Source organism: Bidens hawaiensis, unplaced genomic scaffold (genome assembly GCF_021521415.1).
Source record: "Bidens hawaiensis isolate Kalapana, Puna unplaced genomic scaffold, B.hawaiensis_p1.1 tig00007413_1, whole genome shotgun sequence".
Lineage (NCBI taxonomy): Eukaryota > Viridiplantae > Streptophyta > Magnoliopsida > Asterales > Asteraceae > Bidens > Bidens hawaiensis.
The window spans coordinates 546906-558248 of NW_027491517.1; the positions used below are offsets into that span (position 1 = coordinate 546906).

The 11343-nt window shown below is 35.0% G+C and overlaps 1 protein-coding gene across 1 annotated transcript; it reads left to right on the forward strand.

Annotated features, from left to right (window-relative positions):
• The first annotated feature begins 5103 nt into the window (after positions 1–5103).
• On the forward strand, positions 5104–11116 carry LOC143635240 (ubiquitin carboxyl-terminal hydrolase 26-like). Its single transcript, XM_077103115.1, has 15 exons — positions 5104–5229; positions 5431–5545; positions 6670–7269; positions 7378–7633; positions 7701–8395; positions 8485–8593; positions 8683–8864; positions 8927–9211; positions 9295–9502; positions 9591–9662; positions 9725–9952; positions 10030–10293; positions 10361–10502; positions 10597–10780; positions 10873–11116. The coding sequence occupies exons 2-14, from the start codon at positions 5463–5465 to the stop codon at positions 10707–10709; spliced, it is 3237 nt and encodes a 1078-aa protein (XP_076959230.1). The 5' UTR covers positions 5104–5229; positions 5431–5462; the 3' UTR covers positions 10710–10780; positions 10873–11116.
• Positions 11117–11343: the final 227 nt, after the last annotated feature.

An 11343-nucleotide genomic window follows, 5' to 3' on the forward strand; every position in this document is an offset into this window, starting at 1 on the left:
TTCTCGCAGCGCGCTAAGAATCGTAGTTCTTCCCGCGGCGCGCTAGGAATTGAAGATCTTCCCGCGGCGCGCTTAGAAATATAATTCTTCCCGCGACGCGTTAAGGTTGGTTCTGTCTGCCTTCGCGCTCGCGCACTTTTGCCTTCGCGCTCGATGCCTTCTCGCGCTAAACCCTTTGAGTTTTCTTCTGTTTAATCTAGCCGTTTGCTTTTGTGTTGTCTTATCTGTTGTGCTGTTGACCTAATCTGCTTTATGTCTGAAAAGTTACTTTCGGCGCAGCATGCGCACCAACCCCATTGGTTGGCAGAAAAAGTGACTGACATAATCTTTTGAGATCTGCTTTTGCCATGCTTGACCAGTACCTTTATCTGATCCGCCCATGCTTTTTACTGTTCCCTGTCAGCTTTATCTTGCCCCCTGCAGCTGCCATATCTTTTGATATCTTTTGCTTTTGGAATCTTTTACTTTTTGAGATCTTTTTCCCCTTTTCTAGGGATTGTGTTCCCTAGGGTTTCTCTATAAATAATAATCTTATTTTTCTTAACACTACACACACAAACACTTATTATCTCTCTTCCTTTGCTCTCTGCCGATTGTCCTTCTGCCGCCTCCTCTCTTGCCTCCGTTTTCTCCTCTCCTCTACCCTGCTTTTTCCGGTAATATATTATATATATAATTTACTTATTAATTATGCTAACTTATAATCAAGACTTAGAACCAATCATTAAAACAATAATCTTATTTATAGGTTAACTTGTGCTTGTTTAAAGTTGGTTCTTGCTTTATCTTACACCGCATCGTTTATCAAGTGAGTAATCTCGTACCTAATCCCTTTTTGCTTTTAATGTTTTGGGATGTTCATGTGTTCATACAAACTTAGAGTCTTAAACTTGTTTATGAACTTTAGTCGCGCAGTATCCCATGTGTTGAGGACGTAGACTTGGCTGTTTATTTGTATGTGTGGATCATTAACCGTCTTGTCGGTCTATTCCGCAGTTCTCATGGTACCATTAGATGAACACGGGAGAACTATCGTTTATGATTTTCTCTTTTGTTTGCACATGCACAGTTTGTCTTGTTTGTGAGCTCAATTGTGAGCACCGGCAGTCTATGAATCTTAGAGTTGGTCCCGATCAGATTACACCCTTGTTGAAAACCAAACATACACATGTTGCGCGCAGATTTATTGTTATCTATGTATTAACTATTAAACTTGATTTCTCACCAACACGCAAGTGTTTGACGTTTATTTTAACACATGTTCAGGTTTGCAGTAGCTGTTTTGGAGCTTGTGGACACATAGGAAGTTTTCTTTATTTTGGACCTAGATTAAAATGTATCAAGACAAGTTTTTGCTGTTCGAATATTATGATTTATAATATATTGATTTATGATGATTTATGTTATCTTATGTCTACTTTGCGCGTGCGCGAATGAATGTATTTATTAAATATTGACACCCAATAGTGTCACGAGTAATGAAACAATATGTGGCGCCCCGATGTATAATCCGCCTTTGGTCGGGGTGTTACAACCGGCGACCTTCATGATGCAGCCGCTGCTCTGGGCTCCCTCTTCCATGGTTCGACTTTTACTTGTTCGATTCAGGTATTAATCTACTTCCATTTAAAATTGTAATTGTTTATTGTGCGGATGAGCTAGGGATGGTACAGGTACCGAAATGTTTGGTTCGGTACCAGTATTTCATGCAAAATTTGGAAAATACCGGTACCGTACCGATACCGAAAACTCAAAACTTGGTACCGATTCGGTAGTGACGGTACCAAAAAACGATCATCTCTATTTATTTGTTTATTTAAATTGTTAATTTGGTATTGTTTGTGGGTAACTGAATGATTGATAAAGGTTTAATAAATATTTGGATAATGTAGATTGAAAATTGGAAATGATTAGGGATTTAGGATTTATGTGTAAATTGGAATTGAGTGGGAATTTAGGGTTTGTGGTAATCAAAGAAACCGAAAGATTGTCATCACTAATCGACCCCATTTTGAGGTTGAGGTTTTTAATATGGTTTTGGATATACAAATTCAAAACTTGGAAATAGATTTAGCGAGGTCCCAACTAGTTTGTTAGAAATTATGTTTAGTTTAAATCCTTGCGATTTGTTTTTTTAGTTTGACATATCTAAGATAGTGACATTTTCTGATATGTATCCGAATGAGTTTAGTAACGAAGAAAGAGTGTGCATTTCGGATGATCTTACGACCTTTTATCTTACTTTAAAGGAAGATGATAAATTTGCAAAATTGGGTGGAAAGAGTGACCTTGCTCATGTAATGGTGGAAAATGGAAAGCACGCCACTTTTTTTTTGGTTTATCGAATATTGAAGCTAGCGTTGGTTTTACCAGTTGCTACCACAATCTTTTAAAGATATTTTTCTTAAATGAAGCTTATTAAGAAAGATTTGCGTAATCGAATGGTGATGATTAATTGAACAATGCTTTAATTTGTGTGCTCGAAAGAGACACGTTTGATAAAGTAAAAGAAGAGGATCTGATGGCTCGATTTCAAACATTCAAAAACCGAAAAGGAGAAATTTGCACCCTATGTTTTAAGTTTTTTTTTTATTATCGTGTTTCTATTTTTGTTTCGTTTACATTGTATGAAATACGATCTAAGCAGTTAATGCGGAAAAATATTGGATATCACTTAAGGACCGATATGTGAGATATCAGTTATCGCGGTGAGATATTGGTAGAATATCAGCAATTTTAATATCATATATATAGCAATTTAACATTAATAATTTAGTATATCATCTTACCATTAACAAATTAACCTTTTTTAACTTGCAAAACAGTATCATGTAAACCACAACCAAGAATTAATAAGTATCATCTAGACATCAAGAAAACAAACAACCAAAACAAGATTCACCAATATAATCAATCTAAACATGCAGATAAAAGAATCAATCTACACATACAAATTTCAAACTTAACTATCATATGACTAATATAAACATTCACGTAAAACAATGTAACAAGGAAAGCGTAGACAAAAAATAACATATATAAAATCCTGTTGTTTAGGGGCTACCCAAACTTCTGGATGCGCTAAGAAGGGGTGGTCGACGAGGGGACAGTCGTAGAGCTCGAAGGAATGACTGTCTTTGAGGTCACCAACAATGTATGGGGTCCTTTTGTCTTTTTACCGTTCAAAATCAAATAGATTGATCTTTTCACCATTTTAATTATATATATTGCACATAAAATTTTCATAACCCCCCCCCCCCCCCCCCGGACACCACCACCACCAAATGACTATCCATGATTTTCAGTTTACTTGGTATTCTTGTTTGATTCCAAAGTATTAATATTGTTATATACACCTTTATAACAAATATATACTTTAATTACCATAAAATAAATATTATTATGAATTTATTATATGCTTAACTACTATTTATAATTTTTAGATACAAATTTATTCAAACAAATCACAATAATTAATATTTCTTCTCTCCCCATTCCTTTGTCATTTGTTTTCACCCGCTTTTAAAAAAAATTAGACAGAAAACTAAAAATAATGTAAATATTTTATTTCTCTTAACTGTAATACAAAGATAATTATCTAACTTAATTATTTTTACATGTAGAAATGCATTATGCTTTTATTGTAGTTTTTTGTTTAAAATTAATTTTTTATGTAACATTATACATACGTTAAATAATGGCTGGTGGTGTCACAAAACTTTTAAAGTCGTTGTTTAGAGTATTTAGGCAATTAGTTTGGTGGTTTAAATTGAAGATATGCACCTTACGGGTTAGGGGTGTGTTTTTTATCCATACCCGAATAAGGAACCTGAACCGAAGCGGCCCGAGACCCAAATAACCCGATTCGAATTCACCCAAACCGATTAAACTCATAACCCGAACCGAGATAAAATATTCGGGTCGGTATTTGGATTGAAATACCCTTATTCGGGTTGACCCGAATAAACCGAAGTATAATACATCGATGTATGTATCCTAATTTTTATAGGGGTTTAGCGGTGAAGTAACATAGTGACCATATGTATTCTTGTTCGGCTGTTCTCAATACTCCAATAATTATTTGGATCTATCACATTGGATCCCAATGTATTAATTATTATAAAACATGTTGAGAACGTATCTTCAATTAAAAACTTAAATAGTATAGTCTTTAAACCAATATGTATTGGGCATGTTTGTTCAATATACACAAGTATTGATCCACATGCTACAACACATCATCTCGTCTAATGCATGTTTGTATGATAAATTTCAGGTTTTGCTAAATATTATAATTCATTATTGAATATGGTTGTATATTACGGTTTTCTAACGGCTTAGAATATGGTTTTTTTTTATATTGTTAAAGGTGGATAAATTTTTTTAATTTGTTAAACCCGAAACCCGACCCGAATTAAACCGACCCGTTTAACCCGAAACCCGAACAAACCGAACTTATTTGGGTTGGTTCTTGGGTCAATTTGTTTTGAGCTCAAACCCGAATAAATAACCCGAAGAACACCCCTATTACGGGTTGGTTGTTGTGTTTGTTAATTTCATCTCTCCTTTTTGGTCCTTTTTAGTGACATAATTTGTTATGGTTTTCTTGATGAAATTAAATTTTTATATAGATGTTTGGTTGTTTTACCTTATGGTACGTGTATACCACACATTTTATTCAACTTACTCCTCTATATCTAGGCTTAGGTTTTCATTATTTGCATGTGTTCTCGGCAAGACAACATAGTCTACGAATTGCAGGTTTGGTTTCAATAATGTTTCGAAGAAGTTGTCGTGCTTACTATGATGTCTTGTTCAGTTTATGTATGTGTTATATACCTACGCCGTGCTATTTTGTTAAGCTTAGGTTCGAAAGTTCACAACTTTTTTGAGTTATCTTTGTCTCTATGAAATATTCGATTTTGGTTGTTGGTTTTGTGTTGCAGTTGCTTTGTTTTAAATACATGTTTTGGTACCGTAACAAACATGACCGATATAAATAGAATTCGTATTGACTTGCAGTAGTACGTCCGTCGTGCCGGGTAAAACGTAGTTATTATTGTAATGTAATGAAATGAAATGAAATGAAGGGTGGCTGGTACTATTTGTATGACCCTCTAGTCTTCCTTCCCCTTAATTTATAAGCCCCAAAATTTCATCTCATATTTATTTTTATTTTAATCATCACAGATTTCTCATCAAATCAAATCCCTAATTCAATCTGCACAGGTAATAATAATAATAATCCTTCAATCATCTGCTCTCTATATCTTCAATTTCACATCAATTTCATCACACAACAACAACAACAACAAATCGTTTATTTTTTTCACAACTAAAACCCTAATTTGTTCGTTTGTGTCTATTACAGTTTCGTTTTCCGTTAAATTCAACTGATTGTTGCAGTAACTGAAGTTTTTACGTTTGCAGGTTTGGATTGGAGCAAAGTGATTGATGAGAAAATGAGTAATCGGCCGAGTACGCGTAACAAAAACAAGCGGCAACGATCGGATAATAATGCTGAACTTATTAATGATTTGTACAGGTGATTTCACTTCATTCAATCTCTTTTCATGCTTGCAGTGTGCTAATTGTTTCATTATTGAACCACATTTTGTGCATTTTGTGTTTGTTCTCAATCTGACTAACCTAGGGTTTGATTTTGGGGAAAAAATTGGTACAAAATGATTATTATTATTATTATTATTGTGACATGTAGTTAACAATCACTGTTTTCTGTTGGTCTATAAACACAAAATATAAACTTTAAGCTTTTGATGTCTGTTATCTAAAGAATATTAAATTTTATTTAAAGAGTTCAATGCAAAACTGAGATAAGTTATTCTTGAAATGTAACAAGAATATGCTGTTTGAAGTTCGACGGTTATTCCTGTTTTCTTAACAACAAGGTTTGATTATTGACGTGCATTTTCTGCATTTTGCGTTTGTTCTCAATCTGAAAACCTAGGGTTTCTTTTGTGATTATTATTATTATTGTGGCATATAGTTAACAATCACTGTTTTCTGTTGGAGTGCTGGTATATAGACACAAAATATTAACTTTAAACTTTTGATGTCTGTTATGTATTATAATTTTGGGAATTCTAGACTAGATGGATTTTATCTAAAGATTATTATTATTATTTTTTTGAATAGTTTAATGCAGAACTGAGATAACTTATTCTACAAATGTAACAACAATTTGCTATTTGAAGTATTACTATGAAGTTTGGTGGTTATTCTTCTGATCTTAACAATGAGATTTTCTTTGCATAAAAAGTTATTTTTGTTTTTGTGTAAATTGGCCTAGTATTCTAGAAAGTACCACTCACTGAGTCACTGTTATATGTAGAATCTACACAGAACTTAATTGAAGTTTGATTGTGTTTTGGAAAGAGTATTTCTTTCCTTTTAAGCTTCATTTGATAATTATAGTTGTTAACAGTATGTGAAGTTTAAACATTTGTCGTATGTTATATAATTTTGGACCATAGTAGTTTGGGAATTGTAAGCTTAGATGGATTTTTATTTAAAGAGTTTAATGTAAAACTGAGATAACTTGTTTTACAAATTTAAGTACTGCATTATGCTATCTGAAGTGTTACTATGAAGTTTGGTGGTTATCTGATTTTTTATATGGTAAGTTATAAACTTTTTCTGTTTTGGTAGGAAAATTCACTTGTCTGGTGCAGTGTCAAAGGACGAAATAAAGCAGCTATTTATGTATGAGAAGCCGCTTTGTTTTCCAGGCTGTAGAGTGAACACGAAAGATAACCCTAACTGTTTTTGTGGGTTGATTCCACCACCAAATGGTAACCGAAAATCTGGATTATGGCAAAAGACTACTGAAATTGTTTCCTCATTGGGTGCTGATCCTCATAAGGATACCCGTGATTCGCTCGAGACGCCAGCTGGATTAACAAATCTTGGAGCCACATGTTATGCAAACAGCATACTTCAGTTTTTATACATGAATAAGTCTTTCAGAGAAGGTGTATTGTCTGTTGAGCCAGAGGCTTTGGAACAACAGCCTGTTTTGGATAAAATCGCTCGCCTTTTTGCACAGCTTCATGCTAGTAAAATGGCTTTTGTTGATTCAGCTCCTTTTATTGAAGCACTGGCTTTAGATAATGGTATTCAGCAAGATAGCCATGAGTTTCTTACATTGCTTTTTTCATTGCTTGAACAATGTTTGAGTTGCTCAAAAGTTTCTAAGGCCAGATCTGTTGTACAAGATCTCTTTCGTGGAGGTGTGTCACATATGACCAAGTAAGTTACTTATAAGTTATAATATGATTTGTATTATTATGGATTATCACTTGATAAGCTAATGTGAATGATGATTTCTCTCTTTTTGTTACTTGTTTGGTGACCTAGGTGTTCAAAATGTGGGAACCAATCAGAAGCCTCATCAAATGTTGAAGATTTTTATGGACTGGAACTAAATGTAAAGGGTTTAAAAGGTTTGGATGAAAGTTTAGATGATTATCTTTCTGTTGAAGAGCTTCAAGGAGATAATCAGTATTTCTGCAGTTCATGTGCAACTCGTGTAAATGCTACACGTAGTATCAAGCTGCAGTCATTGCCACCTGTCCTTATTTTCCAGCTCAAACGTTGTGTTTTCCTTCCTAATGTAAGTTCAAAAACATTTCTGATTTTCTTATGTAGATGCCTTATTTACACTCGTATAATCTTCACAGACTACAACGAAGAAGAAGATAAGTTCTGCATTTTCTTTTCCTGGACAAGTGAATATGGCAAGATGGTTATCTGAACAAAGTGGATCTGAAATGATATATGATCTATCAGCAGTTTTAATTCACAAGGGTGCTGCTGTTAACAGTGGCCATTATGTAGCTCATATTAAAGATCAAGATAGAGGTTTATGGTGGGAATTTGATGATGAACTTGTTTCTGAATTGGGGCAACACCCTTTCGGTGGTGGTTCTTCTAATACACCTAGTAAACCAGCACAATCTGGTTCGGTAGAATCTAAAAGTGTTGTAAATGGAAACCATACAGATGCTTCATCTTCTGAAATTAATACAAATGTACAAACATTCTCTTCAACCGATGCATATATGCTGATGTATTCTCTTAGGAATCAAACCAATGGTGATAGAAAATCTCAAATGGGATCTGGTGAACTGAAAGTAAATGGTGGTGCTTATCTTCCACCTCATCTTTTGAAGGAAGTTACTGAGTTGAATAAGTCATATGATGAATCTTGTCAACAATACAAAGCCAAGAAAGACGCCAAGCTGGCACTCATCACCGAGAGACGACAGGAGGTTAGATCAGTTATAACTGAAGCGCCTGTTCAGTCACCTACAGAGTCCTTTAGGTGGATGTCAGTAGATTGGCTTCGCCAATGGGCAGATAACATCATTCCTACGTGAGCTTCAAGTCTTACATTTTCTTTCTCATTGGTTTTATGTTAAAATCCTATATTTTCTCATATGTGATGATTTTATATTTGTGCAGTGAAATTGACAACAAACCAATTCAGTGTGTGCACGGGAAAGTACCGGTTTCAAAGATTACCTCTATGAAACGGCTATCAACCAAGGCTTGGAATACAATATATTCCAAGGTACCTTATTATATATGTATAATAACTATTTGCTAAATTAATTTGTTTTGATAACTGACTGTACTTCTTATGAAATTTTGTAAATGAAGCATGGAGGTGGTCCAGCATTGGGTGAAAATGACTGCTGCATTGAGTGCCTAATGGAAACAGCATGTACTACTGTAAGTGCAGATAGCTACAGAGACAGAAGGACATCAATGAGAGAACTTGCTGAGTCAGCACTTGCTGGGAAATGTCCTGATGGACAGTTGTACTATCTTTCCAAGTCATGGTATGTTTTTAGTTATCTGTTGCATTCTTAGAGCTACCACTCAAGTTTACATTAAATTGTAGGTTGGGTCAATGGGTACGAAGACGAAACATTGACTTACCATGTGAAGCTGATACTGGACCAACAGCATCAATCAGGTGTCCACATGGTTCACTTATGCCTGAACAAGCTCCAGGTGCCAAGCGGGCCCTAGTACCAGAGAATTTATGGCTTTTTATATATGAATCCGCCAATGAAGTAAAACCGGATGATATGATTGGCTGTTCAGTTTTTCTTTCTGGCTCTGATGTGTGCCCTCAATGCTGTGTTGAACTCACTGAAGTGACTTCCATGGAAGATACCCTTAGGTGGTTTATACTTTAAATTAAACATTCTGTTAAACAATTAGTGAATCAGTTTGACTTCATTGACTTTATCTGTTAACATGTAGGGACTTTAAGCTAAAACAGCGCCAATCTCATGAAAAATTAGCTCTTGGAAAAACCTTGCCGCTTTGTTATAATAACAAATACTACTTGTTACCTACTTCTTGGCTTTCAAAATGGCGGTCCCATGTTACAGCAGTTGGCAAGAATGCATCTTCTACTGAAGAACCAGAAAACCTGAATATTGTCATTGAATCACTGAAATGTGAACAGGTTTTTATTCTTGCTCTTAATATACTTTAGGAAATATTGTTTTATAGCTGTTTGTGGTTAATTTTATAAATTTTATAATCTAAAACAGCATTCAAGACTTCTTCATAGACCTCCTAGTCTTGTAAGGAAACGTGGTGTAATCCTCCAAAAGGCTCCCACTGTAAGTTCATATTTTGTTTTTATATTTTTCATTTTGTAGCAATTAAATTAATGATTTTTCAGGTAGACGAGTTGACAATTATTACCGAAGACGACTGGATATTATTCTGCAAAGACTGGAACGGTAACGGGGAAAAGGGCATACTAGCTATAATTGATTTAAGCAATTCCACTGAAGATAGTATGTTGGGGACGTCTGAAGATACGCCAATCACAGAGGAAAATGTCATCAATCTTGATGATGCGAATGAGACCGAGTCACAGGGGCCCACAGTTAAAACATATCCAGAGGTATATTTAGTTTCTGAGAAGAATAAAGAGTACTTTGTATGATAATTTTCTCATGTGGTGTTTGTAAGTTATTACAGGTGTGTGAAGATTGCATTGGTGAAAGAGAAAGCTGTGAATTAGTGAGGAAACTAAAGTACTGTAACGAGGATATATGCATTTGCTTTGTTCGCGGGAAAGAACCACCGAAATATATTCTCGAAGGATCTGGAAACATGGAGCCGACTAATCGACGAATCTCTAAACGTTCTAGAAGGACATCTTATGGAAACTCAGTTAACTTGAATGTTTCTGGAACTACAACTCTATATGAACTCAAGATGATGATTTGGCAATCGTTCGGGGTATGTTTTTTATTTGCCAAATTCCTTTCTCTGAAATTCGGGTTAACAGAGTTTTGAGTTTTTGCAGATTGTTAAGGAAAACCAGATACTTCACAAAGGTACCAAGATTGTTGATGGGGAGTCTGCTACTCTTGCTGATGAGTGTATATTCCCAGGAGATGTGTTATGGGTGACTGATACAGAGATCCATGAGAACCGTGACATTGCAGGTAATACATAATATGATAGTAGTGCGAGTATATGTTTTATTCGCTTATACGCTTGTTTTTTTACTCTCTTTTGTTTTTGTTTTTGTTTTTCCAGAGGAGCTTTCTGATACAAAAATGGAGGTGCAGCAGTCAGAGGGAGGTTTTACGGGAACACTTTTGACATCAAATATAGGGACACAGGTTGTGTCTCAAGGATGCTACAATTAAGCAGGATCTTTTGAAATGTTATATGCTTCAAGTATTATTTTGTATATCGGAAGAGGAACTGACAAATTTTGGTAAATGTTTAGACCTAACATCACTTTATTGGCTAATGCTAATGAGATTTATCATAGAAGTTAACAAACTCTTGTTTGCACATTTGTTTCAGAAGGATGTGAATCGAGTGTCGGTTGTTGAAGATATTCACTATGCCTGTTTGTGCACATTATTAAAAGTTTGTAAAATACCGAATTTGGAAAAACCAAGTCTTTTTGGTTATTTTGGTACCTGTAGTGATCCATGTAACTGGCTTTATTTTGCTACAGAGCACTACATATGATATACCTATCAGTGGTTGTACCGTGGCAGTGGCAGTGGCAGTGGCATTGACTGGTTTTTCATGTTTATATTTGCACGTGTTTGGTTATTTCTGCATACAAATAGGGGTGAATTGTGGTGATGGGTAACTAGTCAAAACGAGTAATTGTTTCATCCAGGTTAAAACTGTGGGTTTTCCTATTAAGGTAAGCAAGTCAAGTGTGGCTCATAGAGTCGCATAACTGTTAGGTTGAGAGCTTGAACCTTGAGCTAGCTTTGTTGGTTTAGATTTTTTTAGGTTTTGATGGAATATAAATATGGT

What these genes read in the sequence shown, in the direction of transcription:
- LOC143635240 (XM_077103115.1), top strand. Translation starts at nt 5,463, where the DNA reads ATGAGTAATCGGCCGAGTACGCGTAACAAAAACAAGCGGCAACGATCG. An exon ending in GGAATACAATATATTCCAAG is followed by an intron (nt 8,594 to 8,682) that starts GTACCTTATTAT and finishes TTGTAAATGAAG; the next exon opens with CATGGAGGTGGTCCAGCATT. An exon ending in TACTATCTTTCCAAGTCATG is followed by an intron (nt 8,865 to 8,926) that starts GTATGTTTTTAG and finishes ATTAAATTGTAG; the next exon opens with GTTGGGTCAATGGGTACGAA.